At 37.6% G+C, this 14,079-nt stretch overlaps 1 protein-coding gene across 2 annotated transcripts; it reads right to left on the reverse strand.

Annotated features, from left to right (window-relative positions):
• Positions 1-946: 946 nt before the first annotated feature.
• Positions 947-13,768, reverse strand: LOC139119116 (Y+L amino acid transporter 2-like). 2 transcript variants are annotated; one of them, XM_070682759.1, is made up of 10 exons: positions 13,088-13,768; positions 12,487-12,612; positions 11,886-11,985; positions 10,344-10,388; positions 9,809-9,932; positions 8,760-8,863; positions 6,277-6,373; positions 5,410-5,562; positions 4,785-4,962; positions 947-4,179 (listed from the first exon to the last, which is right to left on the reverse strand). In XM_070682759.1, the coding sequence occupies exons 1-10, from the start codon at positions 13,602-13,604 to the stop codon at positions 4,109-4,111; spliced, it is 1,515 nt and encodes a 504-aa protein (XP_070538860.1). In that variant the 5' UTR covers positions 13,605-13,768; the 3' UTR covers positions 947-4,108. The 2 variants fall into 2 exon arrangements, with proteins under 2 accessions (XP_070538860.1, XP_070538857.1); XM_070682756.1 differs by having other exon boundaries at positions 947-4,241; positions 13,088-13,760.
• Positions 13,769-14,079: the final 311 nt, after the last annotated feature.

Here is a 14,079-nt window from a genome sequence, read left to right on the forward strand (position 1 = left end):
AAAAGGGACGTACATACAGGGGTAAACGGACTAAAACACAGTATTGTATGGTAACAACGCGTACCGAAAGTGGCGGGAAATACCAATGGCTGGAAATTCGGAACTTAGGTTTGCTGTCCAACTGTACTGTACAATAAACTCGTAATTATATATATATATATATATAATATATATATATATATATAATATTATATATATATATATATATATATATATATATATATATATATACATACATACATATATACATATACACATACATACACACACACACACACACACACACACACACACACATATATATATATATATATATATATATATATATATATATATATATATATATATATATATATATTAAAGGTTTGTGTGTAATGTGTGGGAAACAGTTTCTAGGACTAAAATGCACTTCCAACGTTGTGTTGAAATACCCTGTACTCAGCTTGATGACACTGACCAGCGGCCAAAGCCAGGTCCGGACTTGAATTCGATAGCCACGCCGAATTGACAAAAAATTGTTTGGTATTTCAAAATAAATAATTCTTAGGTCACGGTTTCTGTAGCTTTAACATAAAGACCAAAGCTACCGATATTCAAAGCATGAAAAATTAGCATAGCAATAGTCTGCTCTGGGGACATGACATATTTTTATCATCTCTTAAAGGGGTCATCGATTTGTGGATTCACAATTTTAACGGAGACGGAAGAAGAATATGCCGACCTATTTCCAGCCATTGTAACAGAACTCTGCCTCATTTAGGCCTATGCCACCTAAGAAAAGCTAAAATCTCAAGGGCGCGCTCAAGACTCCCATTTAGCATGACTGTCGTGCTACCCAGAGAGCTGAGTGATCTCAATGTGCTATCCCCTTCCTATGAGGGCGCTGTACTAATTAACTCCACTGTGCAATCACCTCTTCACAATGACAACTATACGATGGAAAAAATTAGAAGTATTCAACAACTTTATTGAAAATATACATCCATAAACAAAAAATCGACAGAAACGCAGATTACTAAGTAGTCTTTGATATATTAGCTGGTTCCCATAAATTAAATCAAATCTAGGCTCACTGATGTAGCAGGAAGGTCGAAATTATATGCAAATAGTGTGCAAATAAAAATTGGCCGGAAATGAAGTATGCCCTTGGCTGTACACGTATATTTAGTGCCCTCCTGTGATAATAGTACAGTCTCCATGATGACTGAAACTGAACTGTTGAGGGCGGTATTAAAACCTTTTTGTGGCCAGATCTAAAATTGAAGTCCTAACAAAAGCCAATCTGACTCCAGGGAAAATACTTGTAAGGCTGCATTCACAAACACCTCTGAACGGGGAGAGGGGACGGGAGATTGTAAAAGAAATGTGTAGATTTTTTCAAGTGCCCCTTAACAAACTCACAATGCGTTCAAGTCCTCCCTTCTGACTTGCCATAATTTTGAAGTCCCCCTCAAAGGAAGGCAAAATGTGACCGATATAGTGCTGCGTCCAAAAATTTCAAATCATAATATACCGAAGTCTTTTGGGCAAGCTATTAACATTTTCCCATTAAAACAAGCTATATTTCTACATTTATATGTGTTTGATAATTCATGTAAATGTACTTTGCTTGAAGTAGCAGGTAAAAGTGCATGTGTGTACAAAAACTTTGATTTTTGGATTTCATCGATAATGTTGATTCACTGCATATGGTAATCTATGAGATACATGTATTTATGAACAATATTTCAGCAATAAAGCACACCCAATGACGGTATACCACGAGAATTTGACCAGTTCACGACATATATGCACGAGCGATAGCAAGTGCATATATGGAATGAACTGGTCAAAATAGAGTGGTATACCGTCATTGGGTGTGATTTATTGCTATTGTATCATAACAGTATATTGAAATTCTGGCGAGGAACGTCAAAAACAGATTTTTGCTAAAGCTGTGAGCTCGCGCGTATGCCAGCCGTGGTATATCGCCAATATACCACGGTTCTTTTGGCGTCTCGACCAATCACATCGCTGTATTTGCGCCATCAATATACTGGCATGATATAATTTCCATTATATCACACCAGTATATGGATGGCGCAAATACAGCGATTGATCGAGACACGAAAAGAACCGTGGTATATTCGCGATATACCACGACTGGCATACGCGCGAGCTGTCAGCTTGAGCAAATGATCCATTTTGATGTTCCACACCAAAATTTCAATCACACCCAGCGACGGTATACCACTCGATTTTGACCAGTTCACTTCATATATATACTCGCAAATATGACATGGACTGGTCAAAACCGTGTGGTATACCGTTGCTTGGTGTGATTTATTGCTTAAATGTAAAACTAGCAATATTTGCTCATTTATAGGTATTGGAATTGATATAAATGTACTCGATTAGTAAACGATGGTTACAAGTGCACATCTGTACGAGAAATTTAATTTTTGAATTTCACCAAAAATGATGATTCACTATAGATAGGAGTCTATGAGAAAACAATATTTTTCCCAATATAAAACTTGCAATATTAATGTTTATACTGTGTAGACGATGGATAATTGACATAACTGTACTCGATTAGAATAGGGTGGTTACAAGTGCATATATGTGTACAAGAAATTTGATTTTGGAATTCCACCGAAAATTTCGATACACCATACATGGGCGTGTATGAGAAAACTATGAATATTGTTTTTACAATACTAAACTGACTAAATCTGTGTTTTTATAATAGTTTGACAATTGATGCAAGTGTACCTGAATCAAATAAGGTGTTCAAATATGATATTGGAATTTCACTCAAAACCATTATTTCACTTCTCATGGTAATTTACGCGTAAAGTGTTCCACTGACAAAACTTGCCATGATATCTGTGATATATAAGTATATATTTAAGTTGATATATATTGACTTTTAGGCTGTAATAAGTTTCTCGATAAACAATACTAATGCCCTCTGTACAATTTCAAGCCAAATACAAATGAAGGTAAACATTACAAATATTGCCCCGTTTGTGATCACATAAGAAAGGTTTGGAAACAGGGTGACTTCCCTCACCTGTCAGAAAAACCGGACACAATAACATACTTGTATAAAAGGGACATTAGGTGTAGCTTTTGGCCAATCAAGTATGTTTTGTGCGAGGCTGTGTATCGAATGCTGTTACGTTTCTTGTTCTACTCCCACAGCAATAATGAAATTATGTTTTGCAAATACTCTGTATACGCAGATGTAAAGACCATAATCATTGTTACTGATGACAAATAAATTCTAGTCCGGACTCGAATTAAATTTTAAACAATAACAATGCTGACTACTGTACACAATGTAGCTGTGCTGGACTTTTCATCACGCTTTAGGGAGTAGAACAAGAAACTGCAATGGATTAAAAAAACACCCAAAATTAGCTAGACATTATAGCTTAAATTGACCACCAAACACATATTTCATATCAATCAGAGACAGTTTTGTTTCGGGTCCGTTTTAAATTTCTAATCCTTTCAAGTGCCCCCCCCCCCTGCATAGTATTACCCTTCAAGTCCATCCGCGTCAATTCCTCCCCCTTCAAGGGGTGTTTGTGAATGCAGCCTAACCTCTAATGGTATTTTCACTACTTTGTTTCAAGAAAACAACATTATTCTCCCGAAGTCAGATGGGACGCAAAGTAACAGTCCTGTCAAATCGCGCTGTGCGCAATATGCAATGTTATTATCTTCTCAAACGAACTCTGGTCTGGACCGGTCAGTTTTCAGCAATAACATCAGATATTACATGTAATTATGCAAGAGTGTGTTGGTAAGTTGAACGATGGGTATGTGGACATGCTTTTGGCAGCAAAATCAGAGATTTCATTTTACAAACAGGAGCAAAATTCTGAAAAAACAACTATTCGGTGAATGTGATGACTTGTTGTCGTTTCTGGAAAATGCGACAAAGTTCCAATAGAGCTGTAAAACCCATTTGTAGAGATGGTGATGTTTCCACGGTTACTTGTGTTTTACTTTATGAATTATGTTGATCATCCCCTGTACCATATATCACTTCTACACGCGACTGTAAATGTACACGACACTGAAAATCTCCAACTCGATGATAAAAGCTTCACTGCTGTTAAGAGACATGAAACTCGTCCTTCGGATAAACGACAACCAATAGCAACTGTACGAGCCTAGTGAATTTATCTGTAAAATATATATATATATATAGGCAAGGACTGAAATGTCACGTGTTATTTTGAATTTATCTATTTGTTATGGACCATGAGAGAGAGAGAGAGAGAGAGAGAGAGAGAGAGAGAGAGAGAGAGAGAGAGAGAGAGAGAGAGAGAGAGAGAGAGAGAGAGAGAGAGAGAGAGATTATCCCAATTTCAAATCTTTCCGACAATCAAAATTGTTGAATCCACAAATAGTCCTAAGTTAGACCTTTAACAACCTTAAATTTAGTCACAAATGATGGTGTACCGTTACTGTAACGAAAGTAACGAACAGTCACGACTTCGACTTCAAAGTTTCATTTGTCATTCAGTTCAGTATTTTGCCTTGAGTAACACTTAGGAATTGAACGTTTAGTAGCACTTTCAAGTTCATGGTTAGGAATTACTGTGTAAGATTTTCTGCCTTGAACATTCTGTCAATTTAATGGTACTGGAATTTCTAACTTAGCTCTTTTTTTCTTGCAATCAGTGCAAATAATTCGAATTAGGCATGTTGTTTCGCTTACAAACAGCGGAATGTCGCAAACGTTCGGCAAGGTTCTTGCGCTGAACATCAAAACCTGAAGGCCGTACCTGCATATTTCTGAGACCAAACCTTGAGTTTTGTTTCGCGCGTGATCATGAAATATAACGGTATTCCAGTTAGCATGAGAGAAACGCCAACTAGCGTCGTCTTCGGTGTCTTGAACATCGGGGCGACGGAGACGAAAATGCAAATCCCAAAGAAAATGATGTGTGAAATGAGAGGCATCTGAAGACAAAAATAAAGTGAGATTCCATTAAAGGGCGAAAATGTTGACGAAGCATAAGTGAAAGTGCAGATAGCTAAATTTATGATCATAAACTGTCCTAATTATACATTCCAGTGCTAAGAGTACACGATTAAAGTTCACATACTTGATTTTTTAACAACGTTATGTTCAATATTGCACCTAATCATATCTGTTTTAATTTACATGAAAACACATGGCATTAATAATTCTATGTTTTTTATTTCTGTACATCATATTCCTCAGGCTATAAAAATGAAGGTGCATTGGGACAATTTGTAATTTCAGTGATGAAAGGGAGCGAAACGTCATATACAAGGAAGACATTTGGATTTGTACAGCCAGTACCCATTGTGTATACACAATGGGTTGGTCGACAAGTGAAGGGAGCAACAAGGTACCTGGCAGCAACTAATACATGTACCTACCTTGAACGGACGCGTCATTTCCGGCTTGGACCATCTGAGATAGATCAAACCAGCCACAGTCACCCCAAAAACGATGAAACCCCCGGCTGTGGTATATTCGAGAATGTCAGATACTGTGTCACCGATTGTCAGCATAATGAGTGCACAGATACACTGCAAGAGGATATATTTAGTCTATCAGAGCCCATGCTGTATATGTATTTATTCATACCTTGTGATGTCGATTTTTCTGCTAAGGTGCTTTCAGGAAAATGCATTGGTCACAGATATAGAGAGATATTGGATACACATTTATTTTCAAAAGTGGCGCCATGGAGGAAGAATTAGCAACTTTCAGGTTGAAGATTACACGGCACTGTCTGTATAGTAGGAAATGCTTTTCGAATTGACAGGGATTATTGGATATTGTATTCATTTCAGTGACGCTTTCACTGTTTTTATTTTTTATCAGTAATTTAATCCTTGTCATATTTATTACAAAACCAGAGAGAGAGAGAGAGAGAGAGAGAGAGAGAGAGAGAGAGAGAGAGAGAGAGAGAGAGAGAGAGAGAGAGCCCGCCAGCCAGCCATCAAGTTGCCATAGCGATGTGCGTATTGACATATTGTATTACAAACGACGAAAAACGGATGCCATTTATAGTTTTGCATCTGGAAAATCTGCCAGCATAATTCATAGCTCTTAATGCATGTCAGATCGTTTTCAATTGTTTTTTTAATGAAAACCCTGTCCGGCTCGACCTTCGCTTTTTTGAGATACAGCATTTTCCTATATAGACATGTTCTGAGTTATGGAATTCTCCCATTAAACCAACTTGACCATACGTAACTTCAACGGCATTATATGACATTAATAACGCAATTACTCACATTGAAAATGGCAGCCGGTATTGGCGTGAATCGGGTAACGTGTATCATAGCCAACGAAACTGGTAGGTGGCGCTCTCTTGCACCGGCAAAAGTCAGTCTATGAAGTTAAACGCGGAAATGTTGATCTCGGTTTAATATGGCAGCGCAGAGAGTATTAATGGTCAGGGCCAGTAAGTAAATATGACATTTGTGGTATAGAATCGACATGGTTATTAGAATATACAGTGCACAATTAGCAGATCATTAGTCACTTGGACAACTTGAACAATTTTAATCGATCGCAACTACATATACTGCAAAACATCTTACGCTGTCTAAACACGTGACAGAATATGCAAATCATAAATTCGTGTGTACCCTTTCATGTATATATGCATAAACAAATTTTAATATCTAAAACGAAACATTGCTTTTGAAGTATTTGTCGAACACCAAGTACCAGTAACTCTGCAAGGCTTCGTAATGTTTTCAAGTCAAAGAAAAAAACATGTTTAAACATGCCTCACATATTGCAGTGAGGTTAAAATAAAACGGTAGGCATCCTGTAAGCGGCATAGCTTTCAGTAATAGTGTAAGTAGGTCGATTGTCGTGCAATTTGTCCGGCAATTGTTTTTACAAAGTGGTCGTAGTTAAATTAGCTCTTTTGCAAGTAGCTGACAAACGCAGCAGCCATTTTGTGTGACACCACTAAAACTGCGAGCGATTCTGGTCGTTTCTCGTGGTATACGTACCGAGGGATTTTGAATACCGAAAGAAACACATGTTGTCGTGGCCGTATTAAACATCTACTTGCAAGGAAACCCTATACCAAAACGTCTAATTAATGCTCCCAAAACAAAATTTCAATATATTTCGGGTTTTTTTCATATACGTGTGATGGGTCATTCACTGACACGTTGCTTGGGTGGAGATATGCGGTTTTCAAGTACATCTCATGGGCATGTCAATACCAATGTCAAATAACCTCGATAACCGGTGGACTTCACAACTAGAACGCTATTTTTGTAATATGAGAACATTATTTTCTCGAAAATTCTTAAGGGCAAATTTACATTACGCTTGTATTTACAGATATCTAGAAGCTGGGATTTTGGCAAAGCTGTATTAAAGGGCGGGCATTTACGTGTGCTCATCAGTCGTTGAGAGAGATTGACCACACAGCATTAACCTTTCCTTAGAGTATATATGTGACAAATGCCCGGTCTATTTAATGTCAGTCAAAAGTGTGGCAAATTTGTATTCATTCTGGTAGTATATTGGTGTAAATCATTTCCTGACGACTTCCATAATCCGAGCGTTAATAGTAACTAGCGGTTACGAAAGAAGGGAATAAGTGACGTTTCCAAACGCAAGCCTATACAAGACAAACTTATTCTTCATGGGTTAGACAATGTTTGCAATTTCTTTGTCTATCTTAAGACTGTCTACATCACAAGTTTTTGGTTTCTCCATCAAACATAATGTAGTGCATGCTACGATGAAGGGGAACTTCCAAGAACTGTTTCCTGTGACATGAACGGTACGTAATTAAGCCTCACAAACCACAGTGGAAAAGCTATGGTCATTCTGTTATACAATTGCTGCTTTTTGGTTCGCAATGACTGGCGATATCCTGCCTGCACGTTTCTAACACTTGAACGGCCGATAGCTATGTGGTTCCATATTATACATCTAAACTGAAACACATGGTCAGACAACGATTGACAATAACATATTTCTATGGTGCATTCACTTTCCAGACAACATAGCATGGGTTGACGACAAAAGGGGCGGGGTATGTAAATTACTTCCGTGAAAAATAAACTATTCATCAACCGAAAGGAAAAATAAGACAAGTTCAATCGGAACTTATAAACATAACAAGAAAGAAATGGTTTTCATACATGGCATGCACATTAACGGTGCTGGTATACCGGTATTTGTATCTTCATTAATTAATTTGATATCATATCAATAATACTATGCTATATTTATATCCTTTGATAATTTTCGTATTGGTCTAAATCCCAACAATGGTATCTATTTTTATCCGGAAGAAATGTCAGTATGCTACACTCATTTAAACAAAACAACAAAAAATTGTGGAAAAACTTTCTATAGCAGACCAAAGTTCACCCCTGTCGTTATCATAATTTATATCAATTTCGGCGTCCGGGAATAGAAGTAGGACAAATTTTCAGCTGTTTGACGGAATAATTCACATCGGTTATGTATCCTTTGATGGCAATAAAAAGGTCAAAATATCTAGAAACATAGGTTCAGCATGCAGCTTATGTGATTTCCATAACGGGCGATGCCACCATGCACCATGGTATTGGGTCCACATGATGGAACATGTTTCCCTGAGACGCATAAAATGGAATTTTGCTCTAATATAACATTAAATATCATTCTACTTGGCAGTTAACCACACAAAATTTCACGGTTACCAACGGCATGATTATAATTTAGTGTCTCTGAAATAGAGTCTCCGCGTACGTACCTTGAGATTGCAAAGAGCGAACCATTCATCGAACCAAGTATTGATATAGCGACGAACGTGGGCATGATCCACGGCACACAACTCATAGTGATGTTGCCAAACGTCTGACAAAGCAAACAGACAATAAAACAGACAAACCTACAAAATGGATTTGTAACTGCACAAGACAGTTTAAAGTTATATAGAGAGTAATGTCGAAGGAGTCTAGACGGATTGTTAGAAAGTAATGACATTTCATAAACTTTCGACTTGAAACACCTTTGCCTGTTGACATTTAGGGTAGAACGCATCTCGGGGACAGATAGTCGGACTCTCAAATTTTTACAATTCTTTTCCAATGTACCACTTGTGGGGCCCATTTTAAAGCTCTAGGGGAAAGAAAACTTTGACCTTCTTAGGTTTTCGAAAATCCAAACTTTCATTTTTCACCCATAGCGTCAACACAGGAATGGCGGCCATTTTTAATTTGAAATATCGCAAAAAGTTGGGTAATTTGTTTCGCTAGTTCCAACTTTTTGCACTGCGACCCCGATTTTTATCGTTGATTGGGTAAGAGAATGGTTGAAAGTTTCGTTAAGGAACGTTTGAGCAAAAGTTGAAGTCTTTCACTTTTGAGGCCCATACTACCTTAAAATGAAATAACCTGATAATACAAGGCTGTTGTTATACGATTGATTACTTGGTCAGTCACAAAATATGGAAATCTAAGAGAAAATATGAAAGCTCTTGAAAGCGGTCCTCTTTTCCTTCAAGCCATTTCAAAATGTAAATTATGTTGAATTTTGCAATATCAGATGCAATGGAAGAAGGTCGATTAGAACCCAACTTAAACCTATCCTCTGTCTTGAAGTTTGTAAATGTCATCCGAACCCTTCTCTTTTGTAAATGTAGAAAACGTACTCTTTGCCGTAATTTGATATGAAAGTTGTAAACAGCTCACGTCTCTGTGTCGAAAGAACAACAAACAAAAAAAACAAAACGTGTAACTTTGGGATATTATGAACCGGGATTGCTGGTGAAGGAAGGTCTCATCAGAGAAGTGAACCTACAACAGCCACGGCTTCATGGGACGAGATCTGTTGTGGCGTCATCACTACCAGATACGACAGGTTGGTCATGATGTAGAGAAGTGTCACCAACGGCACAGAAATACAAACTGATCGGAAAAGTACGCTGCAAAGAAAAACACAAACGAAGAACAGTCACAAACTGTAAGTTGCTTGAGATGTGGATACATTTTTCATTTTTGTAAGTGTTTAATATCTGTAGTAAGTGTTCAAATTGTCTCTCAATAGTTATATATATATATATATATATATATATATATATATATATATATATATATATATATATATATATAATAATAACACAAATTACTTCAAGTACAAAGTAATGAAATCTGTTACTTAAGTTTCAAGCATCCTGCAATCTTCAGTCAGAAGTGTTATTAGTATTGTTGTTATTGCTATTATGTGTTATCATTTATGACGCTCTGCTTAGCATCGAGCACTGTAATTTCCCAAGAGATATATATATAATATATTACGCATTTGATGTAGAAGATGCCAATCAAATGTTACTTACGTTTTGGGGTTATTTAATTCTTCTGTAAAAAACATCGAAGAAGACCTAAACATCAAAGGAAAGAAACAAAATAAACGAAGAATGAAAAGATAAAATATACATTCATGAAAGTGCAAGTCAGTTAAAATGTCAGCGTTCCCTAGAAAATGAGAAATACATATACATACTGTCAAGTAGACAATAGTCTTCAAATCGTGCTCGTTCCGCAGTTTTTTGGTCATACGTACTTACACTGAACTTCTAAAGTATGTTTTGCAATGATTTCCTCGCGCAAGTTGATCAGGATGTAAGTGTTCCACTTATTGAAGGGCTTCGAAGGATTTTTTCATTTGGATAAAATGTTATTTTGTCTTATTTAGGCTTTGGTCAGAAGTCTAGACTGCTTGAACAAGTGACCAACAAAAACAGTAAAACAAAGAGTAATAAATACAAAAATGGTGGGAAACATGCGATGAAAACAACAAAACTCACGAACAGCCTGAACTGTTAAATAAAAAAGACTAACAAATATCAAACTAAGGGCGAAGTTGCACCCATGACACTTTCTACATTCAGCAGTTTTATTCAAATTTCAACAATATCCTTGGTGTTTTTATATTATGTTTGCTCTTCATGAAAATAAATGCTAACTCGTTTAAGTATGCCCGCATATGAGCATATAAAAGTTCAACTTGGGTTAATTATAGGACCTATATAAAGGATCTAATACAGCATTTTGCTCTTGAAACTATTTTGATGACATACAAGTATATTTCGACCATTTCGCATGCCGAAACCCCTTGTACACCCTTGCCCAGCAGCTCATCTAACCCCAAATACCCACATCATAAGAAGGATTTTTTGTTCCTATTTGTATTATTTCTTGAGATCGGGCTAAATCTGGTGGCATCCTGATAAAGAGGAATTATTTGACAAAGTAGATATTCCATGTCTCCCACATATATACAACATGAAAAAGTTTAGGTGGCAACCAGCAATGCACGTAAACTGCGAACCCCGGCGTGATGTATGATGTCCTGCGGTTTCATTGGCATTCATAGCACGCACGGTCAATATTATTTTATTAAATATATATATATATATATATATATATATATATATATATATATATATATATATATATATATATATATATATATATATATATACACGTATATACCGACAGAGGCGTAACCATAATGAAGATAATAGCACAACTTGAACACGACTTTGATAGCAGACATTTTGCTCAGTCCCAAATAGTTGACCACCATAAAAAGGAGCGATCGAGTCGGTTAATGGGAGGCGGTCGTCGGTACTGTGCTCATAGGTCGCTGGCGACCCCTACGACCGATGTAAACACTGTATCCAAGGTACGTTGGTGTCTAATGAACATGGTTGTCATAATGTGCATCATAAAATTTAAATGTTGCAGTTATGTTGACATGATGCATCTACATATAGTGCATGTAATACATCGTATGTAAACAAGAAAGTCGCACATGGGCAGTTCCGATGACCGCTTCCTTTTAATATTGCTATATGGGGGGTCTTCATGCTTACCAGCCGTCATAGGCATACAAAGCATGGAGTAGGGCTGTGGCAAACAACGACGGTGAGGCCGTGCTTCCGTGGAAAGGTTCCTCTATATTATCAGTGTTCCCTGTGTAACATCAATAACAAAAAGCCCAATTAATGTATAAGTTATATTTGGTCTCTTTCGTTCAACACCACAACTTGCCGCTAAATAAGATATTAATATTGATTGAAATTAGCCCAAAAATACTCAAAATGGAAATAGATGGATGTTAAGAATTGATTTGATGTAAACATTTTTATTAGATACCGTGTATTATTTACGTAATGCAACCTGCGCAGTACTCGCTCGTTTATTGGTACCGTAATTCAAAGTTCATTCTTTGTTTCCATGGTGTAAGAATCTGTTCTTGAGAAAATGCACGTATTCGTAACAAAAAGAGTGGATTACAATTGCACATTATCTTCAGCGCCACAGTTCTTGATAGGTTTCCACTTGTAATTCATGCGGACAACTACACTCACCATATTGTGTAAGAATGGATGAAGCTGGTGTTATACCAACGTTAGGTTCTTCCCTTCCGAAAAAAAATCCCAAGAACGCAGTAATTGTGAACGCAAAACCTACCCTGACAAAGGTGGACGAGTCCTATAGTGCTGATAACCATTAGAGACCCGATCTTGATGAAGGTGAGAACAATTTGAAACACGGCCGCTGTCTTTACCCTGATGCAGTTAATGTAGGTGACCAATACTGGGAGAAGGATAGGGGTCAATAAAACTATTGTTGTTCACTACTTCTGGGATAGAGAGATGTATGATGCCACAGCCTAAAGTGTGTTGAAGTGTAATTATTGATCATGCGAACGTGTGAAAGAAATTTAGAGAGAAATAATTCTATTGTATGAGAGAGGGCCAATTGACTGCGTTCTGAAAATGTACTCTTTACCTAGAAGTGAACGACAGAGTCATCTAAAAGTCGATGTAGTTTAAAACTAATTTTTGTGTCACCATGTAGGACACTAGCCATATGCATGGTATTTAACTCGACCTATTAAATACAAAGTCCGGATTTGTAACGTCTGTATTCCCCAGTCGCATTGTCAGCTCTTAATTGTCCCTATATTGTGGCTGCTGCACTCTCCATTATTGGCTTGGCGGACCAAAATACAAATATGTATCATAAGGCAGTACACACTATGCCATGGAACAAGGGGTTGTGTACTTACGCAGAGTGGATACAGCCAACATCCGTTCTACCGGTAGGTCTGTGGTTTGGCCTGCAAATATGGCCCTGATCACGTATTCAGAGAAGGTTAGGCACCGAATTGCGAGGGAGCACGGTTCGGCTAGAATTAGAGTGATCCAGAGGGTCAAGAAAGCCAGCAGTGGTCCAAATGCCTCCAATATGTAAGAATAGAACCCTCCAGACTTCGGGATGGTTGTTCCCAATTCGACGAAGCTGAGAGCTCCAAGCAGGGCGATGCATCCTCCGATGGTCCACGCGACAAGGGTCATTCCCACGGAGCCGGTGTTTTTGTAGACTCCTGTTGGCGAAATGAAAATTCCGGCTCCGATCATGATACCAACGCTTACTGCCACGCTGTCGAGCGTCGTTAGAGTCTTCTGCAGGACTACGTTGTTCTCGTTTTGTTGTGGTGACAATGCGGGGTCGGACTTGCCAACCAACAGTCTACTGTGCTCCGTCTGTTTCCCATTTCTCTTTGGACACCAACGGAATGTCATCTTGAGTTTCTCTTTTAATCATCAGTTATTCAGACCAGTTGTCAAGAACATGTTTCCTTCCTGTGGTGTTTAGATAGGTTTCCCGTAAGCGAAACATCTCGCATGAGAGGGTTCGACAGAAAAAACTGGTGTTTGCAGCTGAAGGTAAATGCCAGCAGCTCGCCGCACGCATGCGCATCTCACCTAACAGCAGTTTCCCCACACAATCTGTCATCACTGTATCTAATACAGACGGTAAACACATGTTTATGCGCTTTGATGACCCGCTGAACACCAGCTAAGAGTTATTATTATATAAAATCAAACACTTTAATGTTTGAAAACTAATCAGCGGCAGGAATCTTCTCGAAGTTTCGAATCTAGCCAAAATCACCAGATTTGTTATGTCTAAGTTTAATTAGTTTTTATTATGACTTTTAGTTTCTGTTTCTGAGTGTGTTTTCTTGTACTTTTTTCTATATTTTTTCGTCCAAAC

The sequence above is a fragment of the Ptychodera flava genome, chromosome 19 (genome assembly GCF_041260155.1).
Source record: "Ptychodera flava strain L36383 chromosome 19, AS_Pfla_20210202, whole genome shotgun sequence".
In the NCBI taxonomy this organism is placed as follows: Eukaryota; Metazoa; Hemichordata; class Enteropneusta; family Ptychoderidae; genus Ptychodera; species Ptychodera flava.

Coding starts and splice junctions, on each gene's coding strand:
- LOC139119116 (XM_070682756.1), bottom strand. CDS start 13,604: ATGACATTCCGTTGGTGTCCAAAGAGAAATGGGAAACAGACGGAGCAC. Junction 10,389..11,885: donor TTGTATGCCTATGACGGCTG/GTAAGCATGAAG, acceptor TTTGATGTTTAG/GTCTTCTTCGATGTTTTTTA. Junction 4,963..5,409: donor AAATGACGCGTCCGTTCAAG/GTAGGTACATGT, acceptor TTTTGTCTTCAG/ATGCCTCTCATTTCACACAT.